At 39.4% G+C, this 19,004-nt stretch overlaps 1 protein-coding gene across 1 annotated transcript in view; it reads left to right on the top strand.

Moving 5' to 3' along the window:
* Positions 1–19,004, top strand: part of adcy5 (adenylate cyclase 5) — a 71,984-nt gene that overhangs the window by 23,901 nt on the left and 29,079 nt on the right. The window contains exons 2-3 of the mRNA XM_044019536.1: positions 9,778–9,927; positions 11,370–11,491. Coding sequence (XP_043875471.1) covers positions 9,778–9,927; positions 11,370–11,491 — 272 coding nt within the window. The remainder of the gene's footprint in view (positions 1–9,777; positions 9,928–11,369; positions 11,492–19,004) is intronic.

Here is a 19,004-nt window from a genome sequence, read left to right as displayed (position 1 = left end):
ACACACACACACCCACACATATACATGTATATATGTATATACATATATATCTATATCTATATATACATATTAATATATAGATATATTCATGGTTGTTTGTGTTGATAGCTGCTTTGTGTGGAACATATTCTCTTAACTAATACAAGAACAAACCTCTCACAACCACGTGGGAATAGTTTGTTAGTGAGCCCAGAATAACTTAACACGGCTCGAGTGAGTCGTGTCAGTTGAGTTCAGCAGAGACGACGCACACTTTTCACAGCTTTGAGTGCTCACTTGACGACAAACAAAAAGTCATTTTTACACTTTTTTGTGCACAAATCAGAGGAAACTGTGCAGTTTCCTCTGATTTTGTCGGATCTTCCCCTGCATTGAAAAGCAAAGGATTCCACACAATAATATAACTTCATGTGCAGCTAACTCTGTTGTTGTTGGTGATATGGCAGCACACAGAGGGGGAGGTGACTTAACGGGCTGATGGCCGTGATCGGATCTTGATGTGAGAACTGGAGACGCATGTTAATACAGGTGTAAATGCATGCGGTGAAGCGCTATCTGATCGCCATCTGATCACAGAAAACACTTTCTAATGCAAGATGTAAAGGGGGCATTCGGTCCAATGCTCTACCCACAACATCTACATGAGCAGAAGTACGTTGGTGTCTCCGAGCACAACTAAGGTGAAAGCATCAGGGTAAGATGACTTCTTACCCTGCTTTGAAAAGCAGAGGAGTCCATACAATAGTGCAATTTCATGTGTGGCTTGTTGACAGGATTATATTTTTAGCTTTTTTGTTTGACCATTTAATAAAGCTGGATATTCTCTTGACGTAATGGCGAGAAAGAGTCTATTCAGCTCCCAGCTTTGAATAAATCTGTGCAGTTTAGAGTTTTTTTTTTTACTCAGGGTGCATAGAGGTATTCTGGCTATTTAAAAAGTTAGATTTCGCATCAGTGATTTTAAAGCATTAGAGGAAAATGGATTTGAGTGGAATGTGTTGACATCAACGAGTGCCACACAGCCTTGTCTCCTGTTTGGCTGGAGATAAAATGCAGGATCTATATTTGGAAGAATCTCCAGTTAGTCAGCATTCTCTTCTCAGTATCTCTTCTCTTCTGAGGCACAAGATGAAAAATGTAAGTGCTTTTTCTTCTGTTCGTTCGTGGGCTTGTCTTTCTTCTTCAAAGGCATGACTCATAAAATGACCTTTTAGTTCCCAGGAGTTCAGTGTCTCCTGTGCGGCACTAGGACTGTTTGAAAGCATACAGTGTCCCTGTACTAAATACATGTTCCCAGGCAAAGGTGACTCTGCTTCACCACTTTCAGCATGCAGACCCACATATGATGGCGGTAAATTCAACCTATGTTTGAACTGTTTTACTGCAGATAATTTGGTACAGTGTGTAAAATTTAGCACATTTATTGGGGAAGTTGCATGGTGCTGTTGAATATATCTTATCGCACCTTTCCCTTCCAAGTGTGCTGGAGAAAATATGTAGCCTCGGAAATATGTTTAGTTTGTGCACTGTGGACTATTGTTAAAATATGGCAGTCTAAAATGGCTGCATTCCTAGAGCTGACCTGGCTCCTGATAAAATGCTTATTCTGGGGTAATGGGGAAAACAACAATTCATACAATCGAGTGATAATTACAATTATTATATCTTTCTGTCAAATGAAAATAATATCACCTACATGTTACACACTGGACCTTTATTGAACTGTAAATGGTAACATTGATGTAGGAGGACCCCTAAAGGATAGTGAGTTGAGCTATAGTTTGCATCACCTACATCTGCAATCTGGTGTTTTACTTTTGATCTGCTACAACTGATGATTAAGTGACAAAGAAAATCTGTGCACTATAGTTTAAAACTTTGTTTTGCTAACAATTCTGACTAAAATGTTTGTTTGAATTTGAGTTTGCCCTTTTGAATGAACTACACAACTCCCAAGCACAAATAATCCATGTCCACCATTTATCTAGAGGCTTCCTGAAATTAGGCGTGTTACTTCCATCAATGAGGATGTGTTTTCATCTTTTGTTTGTGTGTAAGCAGCATAACTTAAACAGACAAGGGGGATTATACAAATAAAACACCCCTAAAATGCAATTGTAGTTCTCGAAAATGAGTGCTTTTCGAACCACTCTCTCTACTGCAGCATTTCTCCAGTAGTCAGTGGGTTCACTTTAACGTTTACAGAATTAGCACATTAAATAATGACATCGCAACAAGCAACTTCTATTATCATATTTTGTGTTCCAAACAATGTCACAGTCAAGGTTAACTTCATGTTTGGTTGCTAACGACACACAGTAGGGCTGAACAATTTTGAATAAATATCTAATTGCGATTATTTTGACAGGAATTGGTCAATATGGGATAGGATATGATTCGCAGTATCAGAGGGAATGATAATCTTTACATCATTATTATCATTTTAATTCAAAAAGTGTGTGATATTTGTGCAGATGTGTGAGAAAGAAAGATGTTCTCCTCAGTCTGTGGAATAAGATTTGTATAGATCAAGACAATAATTAATCAAAAATGATATTTTGACACACTTTGGCGTTAATTCTGTGTTTCCCATGCTCATTAAAATACTATAGTAATGGATATTATAAGTGAAATACAGTAGACTCTACAAGATTGTATTTAAATAGATATGCTTAATTTAATTTACAGTAGGGCACCATAGTGCAACTTGCATCAAAAGCAGAAATAACAGGAGTTTATTAATAGCAGTCTTGTGAAATATTCTGTATTGGATGCAACAGAAGCTTTGGTTCATACAGTTAGATCCTTGGATTTGTTGCCGGTTACAAAAGCATTAATGCAGCAGCTGACTGCTTTCGAGGTAAAATCTAAACAATTAACTGCAAGCTCTCACGTGAAAGCCTTACACTCTTTTGTACATTGCTCCGCAGACTGAGGCTGGCAGTGGGCCACTCAGAGTAATCAGCATGCAGCACATGACCTGCATTTATCTTTAAAGCGCACAATGTGCCTCAGTGTGCTAACTAGTGGGGGGGGGTGCACACACATAATCAATTTAATAAGCTGATCAAAAGTAAAAGTAAAAATCAGACTGACACTGTGGCACAGCCATCACCCAGGGGCAAAACAGAGTTAACAGGGGGCTGTTTATTTCTCACACAGGCTTGAAGTGAAAATAAAGTTTTCCATCCAGTTCTTCTGGGAATTGGTGATCTTGTGATCGCAGACAATTCAATTTCAAAATTTAGCAAGTTGCCCCATTTTTTTCATATTTTCACAGTGGCAGAGGAATCTTTTCACAAATGGTGTTTCGCTTGTTACAAGCTGGACCAGTCCATTTTTGTCAACAACTTATTTCAACTCCACATGGTAATGCTCCTCAAACTAATAATAATGTGATTCGTGAAGTTACTTGGAAACAGAACTCCGTCTGGGAGTAAACAAATTGTGATTAATTTAATTCCAGGGAACTTCGTGAATACTGACCATCCCAGGAATGTTCAACAAGTAATCAAATTCACTTATGCAGACCTATTTTTTCTCGAAACTTAAGATCGTAACAACATGTATGAATGAATGACATGCCCTTTTTTGGTAAATCTGTAAATCTCATGCCATACATCCTCATGAATATACAGCACCGGTGGTGTTACCAAATAACTCACTTCAAAGTGTTTTAAGTATGTGTATGGAGAAACACAGAGCCTTGCATGCTGTGGTCGAGTTTGGTTTGGTGACTGCTGCTGCCGTTGCTTGTGTGGGCTGCATGTTGGCTGCCAGTCCTTCACAAGCAAGATGCACAAGTATTAACGAAAAGTCTGTTAGAAGCATGGCGAGAGCTTGCGAATAGAGGACAGGCTTTGCACCTTATGGGTGAGTGCAATCGGTGAAAAATAAAGGTGTGGAAGATATGTAGGAGGATAACACACAGACTGCTGGGTAAATATTGACACCTGATGTCATGCTCTGTTTTTGTTTTGGCTTCAGTTGGCCATTATTTATAACCTTTTAAGATACTGCTATACACAAACGCATACATTTTCCTTTGTTGAAAGAAGCTTTCCCTACTTTAATAATCACAGCCATATTATTAAGTACACCTCATTCTTGCAAATATCTAATCAGCCAATCAAATGGCAGCAATTCAATGCTGTAAGGTATGTAGAGATGGTCAAGTGCTGAAGTTCAAGTCGAGCAACCATGAGGCAGATGCACTACAGCAGCAGAAGTCCATACCAGTTACCATCCCTGTCACATTATTAGGTCTCTTGTATACCGAGAAAGAGTAGACGTAGACGTACGCTTAGTTTCGTCCTTCCGGCACCTGCCCTTTTTATCCTCCAACATCTATCCTGATCCCTTTTGGTTCAGTGATCCAAATCAAGTGACCACTGTGTGTATCAGTAATACTGAGGGACACTCTCCACTCTTCAACCACTTTCAAACATGCACTGGACCCAGGCCATCTTCTTAAATGTGTCCAAATCAGTCACAATGTCCACAAATGTTGTTTTTCCTGTCAAGTTTCTGATTTCTTTTTAGTAGTAGTAATCGTTGGAAAGTGGGGGACCAAATGGCACAGGCGAAATGTTCCCGTTTCAATTTCCAGAAACCTCCAGAAAATGTCATGGCTCAATTTTTGATGGCTCAGTTTTTTTTTTTGGAATTTATGTCTGACAACAACTACTGTGGCACGCTGAAAAAATCTGAACGAAAAACTTTTCCCCTAACCAGTTTCGCAAATGGGTTTCCCATCGTGATGTACTGTATGACATCTGCGTCTCATGATGTCCACTAACAACATGTCCTATGAAGAAAACCATCAGAGAGAGAAGTCAATCTCCCTCCAGGTAACGGGCAAGATCTAATTTACTTTATAATGTAAAAAGAAACTAAAAGAAAGCACACTAGTAGAACAACACACCAATGAAGTTTAATGTCTGAGGTAAGTAAAGCTTGTGCTACTGTAAAATGATGCATCGATTACAGTTTGATGGCTTTTCCACAGCTGATGTTCTGACACTTCCCATAAATCAGCGGCATTAATATACGTGGTCATGAGTTAAACAGGTTCATTAATAATTGACATCACAGGACTGCTCTTTACTCTTACAGAGACACCTGCGGATAATTATTCACTGGTGCCAGTATCTGCAGGAGCCTCCATTAATCAGATGATAACAGAAATAGATAGAGTAAAGAGTAAAATACCTGTGGGAGCATGGCTTTTATTGCCATGAATGTTACATCACGTTTTTTTTTTTTTAGCTCAGGGTGAATTCAGCTTCTTTGTGCATCACAATATTATCTACAACAGCTTACTTGAAACGTCATGGCTGTCACAGGAACTTAGTCATTTGGGGATTTTGTTTTCTATGTAATGACTTACTTAAGTGCTCCTGACTGTCTTTGGCTCAGCAGCTTTTGATTTGTATGAAAATGAGTCAGCATGAGTGAGGTAAGCAAAACAATATACACAAATCACCAAGGGAAATTACTGAAAAGGTTTGGCCCTGATTATGTATGTTAAGTTGGAAAATAAATGAGTAAAGTTGATCATAGACATTAGACAGGTTTCCTCAAAGGGTATTTGATAATTACTCCTTTATTTCTACTCTCACTTTTGCTCCATGTTGAAAAGCCCACATGCATGTTTGAAAATAAGGTCTTGTAAGCAGTTTTAAAGGTGCAGTGCATAGGATTTAGCAACAAGTACTGGAAAGGTTGAATGTTGCAACTAAATACTGTATCTATCACCTCTCCCATCCTAAGGAGAACTTCTGGTGGTCTTCAGTTATCAATACTTATGCTTTTCCATAAGCGATAGATGAGCCGATACTATACGTGGTGTCGTCGTCAGACTGACGGCCACTGATTGGCAGAGAGTGTCCTCACTGGATTCATGAGTCAACTGAACAATGCCGAACTGTAGATCAATTAAAAAGACTTCCTGAAATCCTGAAAACATATATTAATCTCCAACACTTAGCAAGGAATTTCTAAAACCTCAACACTGAAAAGAGGAGTCTTGTGTATTCAGTGACAACACTGCCGAAAGCTGCGAACGCGACCGTGACTGTGTCAGATGGAGTCTGTGGTCCGGTCATGCAGGATGTACTGAACCATTCTGTGAATCAATCTTTTTAGCAGTGTGCAACTAGGGCCTATAGGCTACATTTCACACACATAAGCCCACACACATAAACTAGTAGATCAACAAAACCACTATAACCTGTACACAACTCTAAAACAATAATAATAAAAAGAAAATCCTATAATACAGTTGAATTCTTCGGTTTGCGGTGAGGTGATCATTGATCTTCAGTAAATGTAGAGGAAATGCGCCTTAAAGGTGCCTTCATGCCTAAAAGTAAATTTTGTTGGTCCACAACTAATTGGATGCATTATTTAATTTCTCAGATTAACATTCACAAAGGCAAATCTCAAACGCACTACGAATTGTGAATATGTGTCATGTGCATAAACGTAAACAGATTATTAACAGATTATAAACAGACAATTCCGACATCAGATTATCTGTATCATAGGTTATCGGCATGTTTTTTTGAAGGCCAGCAGGTGTGGTGGTATGGCTACAGCCTTGAGTAGAGAGAAGCTAAAACTGAAAAGATGTTTAGTTTGTCTGTTAAAAACACGGTGGTCCAACATGGCAGCCTCAGCAGTGAAGACCCACTCCAGATGTAAATATAAAGGGCTTGATCTGTGGCAATGAAAACAACAGTTCCCTCAAACAGACAAACATAAATGTAGTTATTTGTGGTATTTATGCCAAATGGAATAAATTTTCAAATTTTTTAGACACTGGACCTTTAATAGAAAAATCTTTGTATTGACCTGATGAAAGACTTTCTCTGATGGATGCCGTTTCTATGGCAGTGTGGGGGCGGTATGTGACGAGGCCTTGGTGGAGCTCCATGTGCCGCTGTTTCCTGGCTCACTCCACTGTAGGTAGCAGAAACCCACCTTTAAATGTCAAATTTAGACAGTTTGAAGCTGATTTCCAGCAGGCAAGAGCATTTTTGAAGCCTTACAATAACACAGAGCTTCATCATATAGCAGCTTCCTGCCACCTGTGCCTTTTCTCTTTTTTTTTTACTACTGCATGAAATGTCACATTTCTGTCAAACATTTGAAAGCAAATTAATATCTTTTGGCTCTAATAATAAAATGTATGCATTATTTCAAAATATTGAGACATTTAAATGTAAGCTTCTGCACAGTTCTGAACTCTTTGACCTTCTAAGCAAGGACATTAACTTCACCATTTACTTTCTTTGTCACTTTGAAACCAATTCCTATAAATAGCTTCTCCATGAAGCTATTTCCTTTCTTTATTCGAATCTACCCACAATACAGAGTATTTGGTTTTTCAGCCAACCAGAGTGCTAAGCTGCGTGGGTAAGTTACAATAATCAAGCAAATATTCACATAAAATAGATTTCTCATATATATATGTATATGTACATATATATTTGTGTGTGTATGTATATATGTATATATATATATATATATATGTGTATATGTATATATATATATATATATATATATATATATGTATGTATGTATGTATATATGTATATGTACATATGTGTGTGTATATGTATGTATGTATATATGTATATATATATATGTGTGTGTTATGTATAAATTGTACAACCTCAATGTGATTTCTGGTTAATTGAATGAGCATTCAGCTCAGGCAGTATGTCAGTGTGATAAGAGGCAGAAATAACAAAGAACGACCTTTTCTAAATTCACCACCTTCCTTCTGTCTCTCACCTCACTTCTTAATTTTCCTTGGTCGTGCCTCACTTCCAGTCTTGTGTTTCACTTGTCACTTCTCCCTCTGAGTGTATTTAGTTATTGCACAGAGAACAGCTGAGGGGTTTCGACTTAATAGAGATGTGCAGTGTTGGTGCAGTTCTTTCCGGCCTGTGATGTGAATGTGATTCAGCTGGCTGTTTCAGCCCGTCAAATAGCTTCATGAAAAGAATGGGGCTGCTGGCCTTGTCCTCCTACTGGCTTCCTATACTGTTTTTAGCACTAGTGCATTGTGTTTGGTGGGTGGACAGGTTCTATGTCACCTTTTAGTGGGGCGCACATGCAAGCATGCACCAACACACTTCGTCCACAGAAAATGGAACATTATTTGTTATAATGTAATGTTTTACATCTCGCTCCAGATGTTCGTCTGGACTTTATTTTTTTTGCTTATTTTAACCATAAAATGGCCAGAAATTCCAGAATATCTTTCAGTATCAGGCAGTTATTTACAATTTACTGCATGTTAAAATAGTGTATTTAAAGTAAGTTTTGTTTGGAAAAAACACTGTAGTTGTACATGAACACCAGAGTTTGTGTGTTAAATTTGAAATTTGAACAGTATAAAACATATGTAAAATACCATTTGTTTGAGTTTTTGTCTCAATGTGCAAAAACAGGCCAAAAAATGGAAACTATGTTCAGGTGTTTTCCTAACTCTCTCCTCTTTGGTGACAAAGATGCTGATTCGACTGGCTTCCTTCAACAGGGCAAGTGAAATTACCATAATGACCACACGTTGGCTTTGACGTGCAACTTCTCAACTTTCAGAAACGACATTTTTCTAATATAGCACAAACCGTCGCGTAATTACGATGATGCAAAGTGTGCTTGCACAAACGTGTCATCTGTGATACTCTCTGTGTTAAAGGGTTAATGTCTTTATTAGGGATGAGCCAATACAATACTCAATATCTGTATGGTAAATCACTGGATTGAATATTGGACAAATAAAAATGTATAATCTGATGCAATCCAAAAATCCTATATATCGCATCCTTCACCATGCACAGAGAAGAATATTTGTTACACAGTTGGAGAATTATGTCTTTGAAATAGCCTTACATGGCACAAATGTCTATTTAATAGCTCCATAGTTATTGGTATCAGACTGCAACTAATGATTATGTTTATTATCAATTAATCAGTACATTATTTCCTCAATTATTTTTTTTTCCATTCATTGTTTGTTTATTGAATGCACAAAATGGTGCATAATGATTCCAAATGATTACTCTCTCAAATGTTATTTGTACACCAACCAAGGGGTCGTAAGTTTTCTGCCATATTGCAAAGAGACCATATTCACATTTGAAGGTCCAGGGGGTAACATTTCAGAGGGTTTATTGGTATAAATTGAATATACCAGCAATAAGTATGTTTCTAAATAAATAATTTTGTTTTTGAAGCATTAGAATAAACATTTTATAAGTAGGCTTCCATAGTTTTCTGACATGATTGGTAAAGGGAAGGATGAAGAAGTGGTGTTTTTTTTTGTTTTTTTTACAGTCTGCAGTCTCACTATTAAATGTCTAATTCTTGCACACTGGAACTTTGATCAAATTAAATTTGACCGATTAAAAATCTAAATCTAATCAAAACATAAAATAGTAATAAATAATATTTGATTAATAAATCACTCATCACAGAAGATTCTCTTATGTGACATAACAATATGATCAACACTGACTTAATTAAACAGCTAAACTTTTGTTCAGGTGTTGAACAAAACATACAATCCTCTTCAGCAAGTCCTGATTTAAAGGACAGAAAAAAACCAACTGACTGTTTTAGTTGTTGATGGAGAACTGGAAGAATAGAGGAAGAGAAATGACATGTGACAAATGCCTCCAGCAGTGTTTGAACATTACTAGAGCTTTGACCTTTGGCTCACATGGATTTTCCCTCTCTTGTCGTTTTTTTTTTTTTTCACAGATAGTTTCCAACGTGCTAATCTTCTCCTGTACCAACATCGTGGGAGTGTGCACCCATTACCCCGCCGAGGGCTCCCAGAGGCAGGCCTTCCAGGAGACAAGGGAATGCATTCAAGCTCGCCTTCACTCCCAGAGGGAAAACCAGCAGCAGGTGAGGGAGCACAGATGTATGGTGACAGGAGATGATGATGTTAAAGCGGACTAGTAAAGCTCCTCTGTGATTGAATCAAATAAAGCACTGCTCCTTGTTGGTATAGAGACAATATGTTGTTGTCATGTGTACTGTCCTATTAGATAGAGACAATAGGGAGAGAAAGGATAGTGAGAGAGAGAGAGAGAGAGAGAGAGAGTAGAGAGGGGGATGACAGCATAATCATCAGGTTTGGTTTTGTGGCACGTTCTCTACCATTTGAGCTACCAGGGTTCACCCACTCATCCATCTATTGTCTACAGCTTTAACCTCCACACGAGTGTCGCAGGGCTGCCAATCCCAGCTGACAGAGAGCACAAGAAGGGTTACACCCTGGACAAACACCCATTAATCACACACTCCTATGGTCAATTTAGAGTGCGCAGTTAACTGTGGGAGAAAACCCACACATGTACAGGGAGAACCCACCCACTCATTCTGTATTTAAAAGAATTTTAAGTTTTAAATAAACATTACATTCAAACCATTGTCAAATGAGTTCACACAATGCTGATTAAATCTCTCAGCTTCACATGACTCGGTATAGCAGTGTGTAGATATATTGTGTCACCCAGTGACAATTCCGCACTGCACACAGGAAGTAGTTCTATTTTAGGGCAAGGCAGACGGAGGCATCAGCAACATTGCACTAGTAAAGTGAGGCGGCTGCGAAGAGGTTCAAGTAGAGGCCCATGAAAAGTTTCAGAAGTGAGTTCAACAGCTCAAAAAAATCGACTTCCAAGGGAATGGAAGGGAAGGGAATTGAGTACAACCTGCCAGGGGTGGAGTTGAACTTGCGACCATGGTCTTTTGCACACAGGGCATCGGTCTTTACCACTGAGCCACCCCACTGCAGATTGCCACTCCACCCCAGTTTGACTGCAGCTTTGAGGCAAAACAATCCATTGGTTTATTAAAAATCAAATATGATTGAATAGTCCCTTAGCACAGCAGCCATTTTGACAGGTCACAGTAGGAATATCACAGGCATAAATGATCAAATGAAGGATGGCTGAGTCCCAGTGAGCTTCTTCAGTTTCAGGGTGCATTCTGGCTCAATGTCACGCTGAACCGAACAGAGCCATTAATAACATGAACAGTAAAACTTTGTGCTTTTCCTGCTAAAACATGTCAGAATGGCTGCTGTGCAAAGGGCAATTCCATATTTAGTCATCATTTTATGCTTAACTCATCTTATGTTGGACAAAAAGACTCGGATCATGTTGAAATTCGAATTTCCTTTTTGAAAGGGAGGGTTTTCCACTGAGGAGATTTTGGGCTGACCTTACTGTATTCAGGCATGTTGAGTCCCTCTGCCTTCCCTCACAGCCAAAGCCTCCACCTCTTAATTCACTTATCCTCGTACATTGAACTTATTCCCCCCCCCCTACGCTTTCCTGCAGGAACGTCTCCTGCTCTCAGTGCTTCCCCGCCATGTTGCCATGGAGATGAAAGCTGATATAAACGCCAAGCAGGAGGACATGATGTTTCACAAGATCTACATCCAGAAGCATGACAATGTCAGGTAACATCAGGGGCTGCTCCCCCACAGGGACTAAGATGTGGGATGATGACGATGCTGCTGCTGCTGCTGCTGTTGCACAAAACACCTTTTTTTTCCAACATCTCCACACTCAGCAAAACATTTTAGCATATGTGTTGCCTCTCAAAAATGCAAAACACCCACACACATTCAGATGCAAACCGTGTAATGGTTCCTACAGTTAATGCTCTGAAATATAATGCTCGGTGGTAATTTCTTTTATGCAACAAAGGATTTGAGGCTGCATTTGAGAACTTTAGGCCATTAGAGTAGTTGGAACTCTCACCAACACACCTTTGTTGTTGCCCACTAGGAATAAAGCATACGAGTGTGAGAGTAATGATTCAGGTGCAACAGATATGCAAACTAAATGATTTAATCCAGGTTAATCCTGAATGGTTCAGCCCACCCACAGACAGAGGCAGAGGAGGGGGGAGAAGTGAGGCGTTGCCATGTCAACTAGCTGCATGGTATTTATAAAGCAAATGACCAAGAATACATATATAAAATATAGTCTGGTATGTGGTTAGTGTTAAAGGATGATGTTCCACCTTCACAAAGCTACGCCGTGTAGACATTGCTGATCCAGTGGCTTTTGCCAACTACGTCTATTATCACGTTATAGTTTTAGGAATAGAAATATAATTTTAAACACCAAATATAATTGTAATTCTACTTTTACAGTACGATTTTTGGCATAACTATTATTATTTTAAAGGTTTTTGGTCAGTATACTGTCACTGGCCACTTTATGAGGTACACAGGACACCTAATAAACTGGCATCAGTGACACCCGGTGTGGTCTCTGGCTGCGGTATCTTAATCTGCTTTAAGGTTTGACAAACATAGATTGTTTTTGCATACAACGTGGTTGTTTTGAGTAACTTCTATCATCTCAAAACAGTCTAGCCTTTCTCATCTTACCTCTAGCATCCACAAGGCATTTTGGCCCAGAGAACAGCAGCTCACTGGACATATTTTTCACACCGTTTGCTTAAAAGAAAGGTCTGAAAAGACCGTTTCAGACGGGTTGTCTGAAAGAGATGGATGTGCTTTGAAAATTCCACAAGATCAGCATTTTCTGAACTTGGACCAGGCTATCTTGCACCAACAACTATAACATGTTTAAAGTCAGTTAAATCACCTTTCTTCCCCATTCTGTTCGATTTGAATGTAAGCTAGTTATCTTGATCATGTCTACATGCCTAAATGTGACCATGTGATTGGCTGATGTGATATCTGTGTTAACAAGCGGTTGAACAGGTGTACCTAATAAAGCGGCCAATGATTGTACACCTTTATGAACAAAGCTACTTTGATTGAGTACCATTCTGGTGTCATTTAGCCTGCTGAAGATAGCGTCTGACCGTTGTCCGCTCTTCTAATTCTGCAACAGCGGCCAAGCTGCTGTGGTGGGGGATTGAACAAATAGACACTCCAGTAGTGTTAATGCACCACTGACATCTTGCTCTTAATATCGCTTCCCAGTTCCTATGGAATTCCTGTCATGTGATAAAAGGTAGTATGGAGAGAGAGAGGAGATTATCACTCCAGACTCTGTTTAAACATGGTCTCTCGTGCCTCACGTGAAAGACTGCTTTGATCTTTCTCTGATCATCCACCGGTGCCTGGTTGATGATTGACCTCGTCTTTGTCGATGCTTTGCTTGTCGCCAGCGTTGGTTCATTGCCTTGTCTTTTGTCCTGGATCCAAACAGTTCCAGTGATGCAGCGTTAAGTCCGTTTAACTCACTCGAGGACTTATTATGTGGGTTTGCTCTTTTAAGTGACTACATTGCTCATTAAAAAGACACCTCATTATATTGTAGCTCATTAAATACAGTATCACTCACTCAGGGTTGAATGCAGTTGAAAGCTGTGGCCAGGTTTGGCACCACCTTGTGGTGCAGTTAGGGTGATAATGAGTAACTGATTTTTATATTTGCTATATCTGTGTGTGTGTGTGTGTGTGTGTGTGTGTGTGTGTGTGTCGTGTGTGTGTGGCAAGCCTTGGTATCAAGCTGTGGAGTAAGATGTTTATGGCCTGTAGCTGTCAAAATCAGGTGGTAGCCTAGGCACCTTAAGACAATAGATGCCATTGAAAACTTGAATCACTTTGATGTGTCTTTTCTTAATCTTCACGGGTTGAAGCATCAGGTCACATACACAAATCTTTTTTTATATCTCTGCTAAGGCAATCCTTAACAGGAATGATCCCCTTTAGTTGCCTAAGTTTAAAGGAAACCTTTAAAACGGTTACTGGGATTCAAAACCTTGCACAAGCGTGGATGCCAGATTTCACAAATTATGTAAGAAAAAAAGCCTCTGTGACAGACGTTATTGATGTCAACCAACGTGTACTGGGCCACATGAGAACTTGTGAATGAGCATGTAGACGCAGACATTGACTCATTACAACAATGAGTTTGGAGTTGTCTGCAATTAAGAGGCAAATACCAAGAATGTCATGTTGGTTACAAGAGGTGGATATGGATGTGGATATGCAGCTGTCGTTTGTTCTTTGTTCACCCTAACCCCTCGTCACTTTTTATTTGACGTCACATTAGTTGTCATTGACTTTCTTGAGCCTGTTTTGTTCTCGGTTTTGGATTTATTGCAGTCTTATTTTGTAGTTTGTCATCCCATGTGTTGGCTTGACTTGTACCCTTGCTTGTGTCATGTTTCGGTTGAATTTATTTCTCCGTCTTGTTCCCAAAGTATGACATGGCCGTTATCCCACCATCCTTAAAGCGCTATCATAGGGTTTTATGCAAGTCACTGAGGAGCAACACAGAAGCAGTGTCCACGAAGCTTGTCTAATTTCTGTTTTTTGTCATGAGTGTGTGGTTAATGGCTAGCTAACCATGTGCGAATTGGTCTGTCAGTGAGCAGGCAGTGGCATTTGGTAATTGGGGATCTGCTGAGAGTCTGAGTAACAACAGGAAGGGAGGTGACAGCTCCTGCTGCTACAACTAAAGAGTGAGAGGGAAAACAGAGGAAGGTGCCCGAGAGGGTGTCGCCCGAGGACTGCTGCAGCTTGTTGCTGCATTAGTAATGCATTAGTTATGTATGTTCCAGCCATCTTTGTGTTCACTGAGGAGTCCTGCGCTCTTAGGAAAAAAAATAAATAAAATTAGTTAGTCATAAAGCCAAATTGTTAACTTAAACCGTAGCTTGAGACTCCCTTTGCAGTTCTGTCTCCACAACAAAAACAGCAAATACAAAGTTGAATCTAGTCAACTATAGGTATAAATTATACATTTGGTTGTGCCTTAAAGGTAAAATTCTCCCTTACATTTTTTTTGAGAGATTGGCATCATAATTCTGCTGACTAAGGTGCAATTATCAAAGAAGGCTTGGGGTTGTATGTTCCGCGAAAAATGATGCAACAGGATGCTCTGGTTGTAGCTGCACCCTGAAGAGACAGGCGTGGAAAGAAGGTCGCATAAATTAGATGAACTGACCCAACATTTGTTCTCTATCTTTTAACTGAAGGGAGGACAAACATTCTAACTGTACAGCAAACCCACATGTAATGCAGTTAATCATGTTTGTGTGAGCGTTACATACGGTCGTCCTGCTGATGGAAGCCAGAACTATGCAGTTCTTACCTGAGAATCTGTCCTTGGTACACAGACGACACACATGCTTGCAGAGAAAGAAACTTAAGCCTCTTCAACACTGAAATTAGTGATTCTTAACTCCAATGAAACCTGCAGAAAAAAAAAGTGGTTAGCACAATCCCCATAAATGGAATATTACACATTAGTTGAGGTTTATTATGCATCCCCAATGTGAAGGCAGTGGCACTTCTAACGGGGCCTGTGGGTAAAAGAGACCCAAAAGCATCATCAAACCAACCTAACGCAGTCAGGTATGGTGCCAAACAAGGGAGTTTCCTGTCCATGTTCATCTTACTGTATAATTCAAGTGGGCTTTCACAGATTTACCCTTACTGTGGACTAATGCTCTTGGCTGTTCTGGGGGAGGCCTTGCCTAATTTGCCTATACCCGCCTACAACGCCTCTGCATGAAGAATCTGTATGCATCCCAGAAGTCCTGCACATTGGCTCAGAGTCAGTACGAGTAAATCTGTTGGTTTGCCTCTGTGCTTGAGGGAAAACTATTCATGATATATTTTCACCTGATAATAACTTGCCTTAGTTTTCCCCTCCATGATTTTCTGCAGTGTTGACATCAAGCAGGACTTCTGGGATTTTGGCTGTGTGTATTTTTTACTTTTCCCTGTGAGCTGTCAGATCAGCTGGAGCCTTGCAGCGTCTCTTGTAAACATGTACAGTATGTCTTCTGTTTAGCAGAAGAGATGGAGTGCAGTATGGAAACACACTGTCTACAAAACAGCAGAGAACACGTTTGTTTAAATGCACAGTGTGTAGTTGGGGTCTCTCAGTCAAAAGAGTAGAAACGGATCTATGTCGGGAAGCAGGATGGGATCGTGGGAATTGCATTTGGTTCCACTGTCCATTTACAGAACGACCAGGAAATGACAACGAGTAGCTGTGATCCAAAAGACAACACACTGCAATAGCAGTACACAATACCTCCTTCCTCATGCTGATGTGTCATAGGAGACACAGAGACGAGTGAAGCAGATGACATTGTTCAAAAGCGACCAATTAGGTTTAACTTCTTCACTGACTATAGATCATTTTTACTTATTTTTAATGCAGAAATGTCACACATAGAAACAGAGGGTTACAAAAAAAAAGATGGATTTGATGAATTATAGATGGAGGTGAATGAAAAGATAAAGTAAGAGACAAAGCAAAAGAAGTCTAAACGAGGTTATGATTAACAGGATAAACCAAGGGTCTGTTCGAGGACTTTCTCTTTTTTTCTTTCTCCAGGCAAAGGTTAGCAAGCCATCAGCTGAGCTACAGAGTTGAGCAGCAGGGGCAGATAAAAAGGCAGTTGGCCAGTGGCAGTGTTAGTGCCAGACAAGAGGGGATCACAGGGTCAGGAAGTGGCAGCACAGGACAGTTTTGGTTCAGCTGTTGTTTTATTCCAGACAGATTTTGCAGTAGTGGCTCCCGAAGCAAGAAATAAAGAAAATTGCTTATATGGAGTTGTACTTGAAGGCATTTGCAGCAAATGCTGTCTGTTTAATAGTGTTATCTGCACTCCAGGGTTTTTTTTTTAATTTGAAGCATGTTTATTTGAACGCTCACATTTGTACTGTGTTCCCTTTTGAGAGTCTCTGTTCATTTTGGCCCAGCATTATTTCATGTAATAAAGTAAAGGCCAGATAATGTTGAATTAACAAAGCTTCAATATCTTGTTATATACATTACATTTTATTTAATGAACTTAATAAAAAATCGAGAAAAATTTAATATTGTTGCATCCAAATTGCTTTATATAAATATTCTGCAGCTGGTCAAGGCAGTGAAACTGCGAGGCTGCAAGAGGGCATAGAGCAAAGCAGTTTAACGTTAAAGTCATTCATGAAAAACTTCAACAAGCACTGGCTGACCTTTTCTGTATGGAGCTCACAGCCCCCCTGTACTGTACATCATTGAAAATCTAGATGTTGCATACAAGACACACTGAACTTACTGAACTCTCAGTGATCTGCAGGAAGAGTGCGTGAAATGCTCTTAGGTAGAAAAAGCATGTACATGCCAAATGGATGGAGAGAGATAGAGAGTGGTGCCATAATTACGTTTCAATTTTTAAAAAAATGCCATTAATATTTGAGTGTTTTTTTTTTATGTCTCAGCTATTTTTTTATTTAGTTTATATCATTTAAAAAAATAATAATAAATCAATAAAATATACCACCTAATTTGCCATGGGCTTCCAAAAAAACATGAAAAAAAAAAAGCTTTCTACTACCTCTTGTTCTCACGCTACAGTTGAAATAATTACTAAAGGCTCCGTTTGTCCCAAACTGTAAACTGATCTGAGACTGAACAGAGTCACAATTTTATCTCCAAGGCTTTTTTCGTTCTCTCAGAACTCAGTGCCTTTGTGTGTGTGTGTGTGTAAACCCTTTCATATCAGTGTTGTTGTCACATTGGTTACATTATTTCTTTTGAATCTTCACAAATGGACTCAAGACCGAGTAACTTGACACCAGGTCCACCCTTTTAGTGCAGCTTTATGTCGTATTAACAAAATGTGCGTCATTTGTCTTCTTTTAGTCTAGGATCTCCTCTGCAATCACTACCACTTACTCTTAATGCAGCGTATTAACAAGTGACTCATCACTTTGGTACCCATTAAACTGGACTTAAAGACCCCCAGGTCCCTTTGTCATACTCTCTCACGCAGTTTCTTTTGTACTTAAACACTGCTATGACGTCAGGCTGTGAGGAGGGACTATGACTCCATAAGGAAATTACCTCTCGGTTTTTTTTTATGGGATTTTTCTTGAATCATAATGTCTTTATTTATTAGAGGTTATGTTCCTCTCTGCCTGGACTCCACACTGAAACAGGTTAAAGCACAAATTTGCAAAGGCAATCTGCAGAATGTGATGTTTCCTCTGCACAGTGAATGGTTAACGTCAGTCCATGCAAAAGGTTCAACTTCTTCGCTGACGAGATCGGCTCAATTTTGATCAGCTGAAGCTTGTTTTCATGTTTCCCAGCATTTTACGCCAGTGATTGTGTATGGGACCGTGGTACTGTTTTATAATACACATGGGTGTTTTTCAAGCAGCCCAGTCATTTTACCCTATTGATAACGATAAAGTTAATGAAGCAGAGCAAGTCAATTTGCAACATCTAAAAACACGATTTAATTGTGAGGAGGCACAACTTCAATGTGTGTCATTTGGAAGTAATAAAATAAATGTCATCAAACTCAGTTTGTCAGCATTTGTCTGTCTGTGAGCATCATAACTGGAAAAGCAAAAAATAAAGCATGAATTTTGAGTGATACGTTTAATTGGTGATCCACATATGAAACTGTGCATGCTTTGTGGAGGTTTGTGCTCTCTGAGTGTTTTCTCCAGTTTAATTTTAATTGGGATACAAAGAGGTTTTGAAGACATCCATCCATCTTTCCTCTCCTCATTTGCCTCCCCCGTCAGCCATCATTGCTTCTAACCAGAGTCCTAGACCTGTTCCTGCGTTCAAACAAGCTGTTCAAGTGTCTGGTTTCACTCGTCCTCCCATGTAACTGTTCTCAGAAGGCAATCAATTATTCTCAGAAATGTGTACCCCAGAGTGGGGACACTTAATCCCTTTCATCTCAAGAAACAAATTGAGTAAATTTAGGAGTCTGGAAGCCTAAGTTCATTAGAACATGTTAGTGCTTTTGACGTGCGGGATGCTAAGAAAACTTAACAGAACACTCCAATGAAGTAAACGCAACATACTGAGAATACAGCTCACATTGACATGAACATACAGGAACATAAGTTACACTGCTGCGTGTCCTGCCCACACGCTCTGTTCGTGGCTGTGTAGCAGGCACTTACCCTGTGAGATTCATGTGAAACATTTGTCTTTGTCTTTCTTCTTCTTGAG

This window comes from Solea senegalensis, linkage group LG2, assembly GCF_019176455.1.
Source record: "Solea senegalensis isolate Sse05_10M linkage group LG2, IFAPA_SoseM_1, whole genome shotgun sequence".
Lineage (NCBI taxonomy): Eukaryota > Metazoa > Chordata > Actinopteri > Pleuronectiformes > Soleidae > Solea > Solea senegalensis.
Note: the sequence above shows the minus strand (reverse complement) of the source record. Positions and strands in the feature narration are given on the sequence as shown.